At 31.5% G+C, this 6400-nt stretch overlaps 1 protein-coding gene across 1 annotated transcript in view; it reads right to left on the reverse strand.

The window, feature by feature from the left end:
* LOC106478434 (rho guanine nucleotide exchange factor 7-like) overlaps positions 1–6400 on the reverse strand; it is an 85703-nt gene that overhangs the window by 64705 nt on the left and 14598 nt on the right. Inside the window, exon 3 of the mRNA XM_022382030.1 lies at positions 3290–3413. Within this exon, the coding sequence (XP_022237738.1) occupies positions 3290–3413 (124 nt within the window). The remainder of the gene's footprint in view (positions 1–3289; positions 3414–6400) is intronic.

The following is a 6400-nucleotide window of genomic DNA, read 5'->3' on the forward strand; positions in this document are numbered from 1 at the left end:
CGTATTCCTTAGATGTTTACGTATTGTTTCATGAGAGACATACAATTTCAGGGCCATTTCACAAGTTTGTTGCCTCAGGTTAGACTCAACAAGCATCTTCAGAGTATCAATATCAATTCCAACATGTCAGCCCCTGCCATCACAGTTTTTAAGGCTAGAGTCCCATGAACGAATTTTGCTGAACCATCGTGGACATTTACGAACGTTCAAAACAATTCCATAAACTTCTTTGATATTCTTTGTGGCTACAGAGGCGTTGTTTCCCTTCTTGTATTCAAACAGCATTACATGCCAAATGTGTGTCTTGTCGTGTGCCATCATTATAAGGGATTAGAGTATACTAAACTTTACACATTATATAGGCTACACTAACATGACATTTAGGCAGTTCATTTAACTACTATAAGGGATGTACGTTTTTTGGAGTGTGGTTAATGAAAGTGTTCCAAAAATGCAACATTAATTTCTTGAGGACCTAATTGTTTCATGCTACATTTGAGGTTATTCTAGAAAGAAAAAGAGGGTAATTTAGATATATTTCGATTTTTTGGGGAGGTATAAGGTCAGTCAAATTGACCCACCTTGTATAAAGTTAGGGTAGAGAAAATAACAGATAAAATAAAATTTTAGAAGCCTTAGTGATGATACAAATTAAATTTGAGATTTTTAAGATGATGAAAAGTATTTTTAACCTTAACATGAAAATCACTTTGCACACGGACTATTCAAAACAAATACTCCATATATTCATGGACAAATCTTTAATTTAGTTTATTAAAAATACTTCACTAAAAATATGATTTTTTGTATGTGAAAGACTGCTATATTTTGTGAAGATATACACACAATATTGAAAGTTAGAAGTATTAAATCTATAAAGATTTTAAATGAGTACAAAGAGGTCATGTGGTCAGTCAAATTGACCGAGCCCATGTTGAGGGTTAAAACATCACTTTATGCAATCAGAGGTTCTCCACACTCATAAAAGTTCCATGGTATTAGGTCGCAATTATAGTAATACATTTTTATTGTGTAAGATGACTCTTGCATCTCACTAAACATGTATAGGGGTTCTGGAGCTTTGAAATAAATAATGAAAAAAGAGTCAGCAAAATTTCTTGTTACCAAGTAAATATCTTTCATTTTCTCTTTTGAAAGTAAGTTACTCACTTGGAAGTTCTTGAAAGTTATCAGAAAATGTTTAAACAATATTATGTATAAAAATATAATGCTAGTCAAAAAAAAGAGGAGTCAAATTAGGTTGAATTCTTAGCCTTCAGAAACAATGAATTGCAGAAAAAATTTTAAAACCTGCAGTTTTGTATGTGTTTGTGTGTATGCCACAGTTGTTGAATGTTGCCACACCTAACCTAATGTCTGATCAATCACAGCAACTATTCAAAAGTGCCCCTCCAGTATCCAGAATGCAATGAAGTTCATGACAATGGACATTACAGCAGCAACAAATACCTCATCTGATATGTTAGCCACTTTCCTATCAATTTCATCCTTGAGGTCTTCCTATGGCACATGCATGACTTCAGTTAACCCCACAACCAGAAATAAACTGGTGTTAGGACTAGTGAACAAAGTGACCATTCACACGAAAAGTGATGAGAAATGATTCTATCCTGAAAGTGCTCATGCAAGATGTGTTTCACCTGGTTATCAACATGTGGAGGGGCAACATCTTACTTGAAGAAAGACATGTCTATCACATTTCTTTGCTGCAGCATGGAAATTATGTTGGTTGTGAACATTGCATGGTACTGTGCAGCAGTTAATGTATTATCCAATAACAATGTCAACTGTGAAGTTGCACCATACTGTCACCTTAGACCTTAGCATCATGAAAGTGTGTAGGAAATGTTACATGTAGATTAGTTTCCAACAAGGTAATGCAGTTATGCATGTTGACACTTCCAGAAGGAGTGAAGTGTGCTTCATCAGTCCATAAGATGTTGGCAAACCATTGGTCATCATTGTTCAGTATTACTTATCATAAGTGCAACCTGTCTCCTCAAATATTTTATATAAACATGTGCACAGGAACAAGGCTCCTGAAGGTGACATTGTTAAGGGTATCATGTGGTTGGAAGTACCACAGTTGTCACATGTTGCCATCAGGAGCATCACTGTGGTTTCTTCTGCATATATCCCATGGGTAAAGCTGGGCCTGTTGATTGCAGTGTAGCTCATTTGACTAACACAGAAGTGACAAGTTTGCAGGGAGGTGAACTAGTGAAATTTTATTACACTAAAGGATACAATGCCAAGGAATCTCTCTGGAAATACCAGGGAGTGCATAACACTTTTAGAGTGTCATAATATTTGTGAGATATAATACGTTGAACTGTGAAACTTTCTTTCTAATCACCCTGTAGTACATATTTGTGTATATATCTTATCTTACAAATTACACACTGAACCAGGCAGTCTTGACAGCCATATTACATCATGAGCTTCACAGTTTTGATTTTACACTGTAGTATAAACTATAATATGACTGATACTTCTTTTTAAGTAGCAACAGTATAAATTAATGTACATAATACTTGATATTTGTCTATATAACGCTAAGTATAATAAATATTACTAAGGATGTGATGTTTACACATAATATTTTGCCATATTTTTATAAAATAGTACTGTAGCAACATCTCTCAATTTCAGTGTCAAGTGGCCAGAAAATGGAACCAAAAGTGTTTCAGACATTGCAATGGTGCTTCACCCACAAGAATGGTCAACACCATTTTACTTAAAGTCCATCAACATTGGAATCTTGACAATTAGTCAGAAATTTCATGAGGTGATTAGAATTATCCCGTCATTTTGTAAGTGATAGCCAAATACAGATCTAGATGGAGATAAGTTATCAATCTGCCTGTGAACATCTTAAGCCAGCTTTGGAAGATTGTGGTTGTGCTGTCAGAGTGCAAGCTGCATTATACACACTGGAGGTGGAATTTATTTGGGAAATTTTTTGTTAATTTAATTGCCAAAGGATATCAAAAGCTATTAAATTAATACATTCCTTGAGCCCTGGCAGAGTTTCTTGGTCAAAAGCACAAGCAAGATTATGTTCCCAGTCCCAAATCATGTACATAATACAACCCATGGCTGGTCTCACAGTAATAACATAAGCAACTTCATATGATCTCTCCAGAACCTAGATCTTAAATCTATGTAACATCAATGGGACCAGCTGCAGGGAATTATTTTAAAAGTATTCTATTCTTTACTAATTGTGTTATTAAATACAAACTTAAGTTTGTTTAATCATACCTACCTGGCTTATACTCTCTTACATAGTTGCTAGGAAACCATCCTGTTACTCCTTTCAATGTTCCTTCCCACCAACCTCCTTCAACAATCTGGGTCACAGTGATTATGTCACCTTTTATGAAGTTTAACTGGAAAATACAATTTTAGAAAGATAAATTTTAACTGAACACAATTTCCTCAGAATATTTTGCTTAAAATGACAATATTCAAAACAATATAAAACTCCACATTTTCTTTACTGTTAATCTGTGTAAAATTAATTTTGCATTTCTGATCACAAAAAAAAAATTGAGTGAGAATAGTAACACAAAACACAATAGAAAATGTTATTCACTTTTGGGTCTTCTGAAATGTACATCAGCATATAATATATATAACACTATAAATATTATATGCTTATGTTCTCTTTAAAATCTTATAAAACACACAGGCCAAATTTGGTATTTTACTGACCAGTAAATACTTTAACTGGATAGACAAATAAACCAATCAGAAGTTTCTTTATTACAATCATTAAGTTAACTCTATATTAGAAAAATATGTTAAATATAGCATGCATAATCCTACATGTGTTCAAGTATATTTGAGACTCAAAATGCCAACATTATGATGTTCATTTATAGTATGTCTCTGATAAAGAAAGGTCTATCTTTTGAACGTGCTCTGGTTATAGGGCTTCTTATTTTTGTCTTTAATTGATCTTTTGAAACTACTCATTTTCCTAGCATCATGAATATATAATGATAACATTAAAATTAATTTCATTCTTATTTTTTTATCAATTTCATGTTCTGGTATTACACCATTGACATCCAATTAAAAAGAAAGTGTGGATGTTAGATTTTAATCATTTTATGAAAGTAAAACCTAAAAACACCATCCTTGAGACTGCACAAAACAGCATTATATGTATGTACATGCAGAAGCAGCACCAGATTTCAACTTTTCAATGAACTTTTATAAATTTGTATTTACAACTGAAGTCAAAAAACCAAAATATTGTGCAAAACAATAAAGTGAGATCATTTTTTTTTTTTATAAATAATTACTATTTCTAATAATCATAAATCAGGGCCATAGAACTGGTTGTATTTGGAAGACACAAAAAATTTCCAATTCATAACATAACATTTTTCAGTTATGTTGTCAAAGCATCATTGATTATACTCATAATCAAATATTTAAGTACAACCAAAAAGATAACACACATAAGTTATACTTTATCTATTGGCAAAAACAATTTGCTAAAAAAATCAAATAACATTAGAATACACTTTGCAGATAACCTATAAGTAGTTTATTTTTAATTTTCAAAAGACAATTCATCCAAAACTACATTATTCATGACCCATATTATTGTGTGTTTAGACCAGCCAAATGTAATGCTACCATCTATAACATTTCTTTGGCTTCATAATACTGACACAGTAATAATATAATGTTTAATTATAGGTTGTACATAGCCCCCCCCCCCAATCTCCTATGCTACTGCAAATAGTTATTATATTTCATTAAAACAATACCCACAGTTTTCAGCCAATCAACTCCTAAGCAAAATTGAAAAACCATGGAAATGAAATTGACAATAATAAAAACTAACAATACAGCACTAAATAAGACTACTTAAAATAACAGATTTACTATATAAATGTGTATACTATAAATGCAACAAACTTATAACCTCTTATGGGTATTAACAACTCAAGTTTACTCCACAGGGTTTACATTACAAGTATTGATAATTCACATAATTTAATCATTATAATCGATTACCCATGAGCAGCAATTACATTAATTAATATCTTGTAAACTGATAAAAATTACACTTAATTGACTAATGTCACAAAAACATAACTAATCAAAATTATTGTTTGTGATTACAATGAAATTGACTGTCAAGAAAGTAATCTACTAATCTAAAATAGGGTTTCTGATTGTTTAATGTTTTTAATTATTGCATCAATCCAAACAATACTATTATGTTTTCTTGTTATTAAATACAAAGATACGTAATGGGTTACCTTGTGATTTGAGGGTCTCAGATTCAATTCCCATTGTCACTAAATTTGCTCTTTATTATTGGAGAGTTACTAAGGCTAGTTGCTACTGTCATTAACTTTGAATTTCTGATTATAAAGAAAGCAATTGGCTGGCAACACCCCCATGACCACTCTGGCAACTTAAATGTTTAAGAAGGTGTAACTTTACTGCCATTTCATGTTGTCTCACATATTAGTTTATAATTGTGTAACTATATTCTTTAGCAGGCACATATCTAGGGGTAGGAGCCACTGGGTTAGAACACTTCATCCATTTTTTAACAGAAAGAAATTGCTGTATTTTTAATATTGTATAAGCAGGTTCAGATATAGAGGAAGGGGGGGGAGTCTAGAGGTTCAATATTCCCTCCACATTTTTCAAGAATTAATAACTGTATTCTTTAATGTCGTACAATAAGTCATGGATCTAGAGGAAGAGTCCAAGAAAGCTGAACCCCCTCCAGCCATTTGTTCAGAAAATAATAGCTGTTACTTAATGTTATATAAATAGGCTCAGGTCTAAGGTGATCAGAACCCCTTCTCCATTTCTTCACAAACTGATAAAAACAACAGCTACACATCCTTACATTACCATATACTATCAAAATGAAATATCTGATATTAGTGTTTTGATTTGGCAATTAATTACCATAAAAGCTTTTTGATGTTTCCTGAAATCAAAACAGCTGGAGTCTACAGCAATACAGAAGGCTTCAACCAATAACTGATTACTTATAACCTCATACAACAATACAGACATCAATTATATGATTTAACAATATGTCTAGATTTCAGATATTTATTTTCATCAAATTTCGTAATATTACTGTATAAGTAATGACTTTTTAAAATTTGTAAGCATGCATCTTGCTTACCAATGTTATAATCTTTTTCTAAGTATGATTATATAATAATTATAAATATTTAATTTTAATTTAAAAATTTTAAATGTTATTTTTATATCAATTACATTAATATAAATAAAAATACAAGCTTTAAAACTGATGAATTCTAACCTGAACTAATCATTTATATAATATATTAACATTACTTTAACTTTGCTTAATTTATTAAAG

This window comes from Limulus polyphemus, unplaced genomic scaffold (genome assembly GCF_000517525.1).
Source record: "Limulus polyphemus unplaced genomic scaffold, Limulus_polyphemus-2.1.2 Scaffold211, whole genome shotgun sequence".
NCBI classification, from domain to species: domain Eukaryota; kingdom Metazoa; phylum Arthropoda; class Merostomata; order Xiphosura; family Limulidae; genus Limulus; species Limulus polyphemus.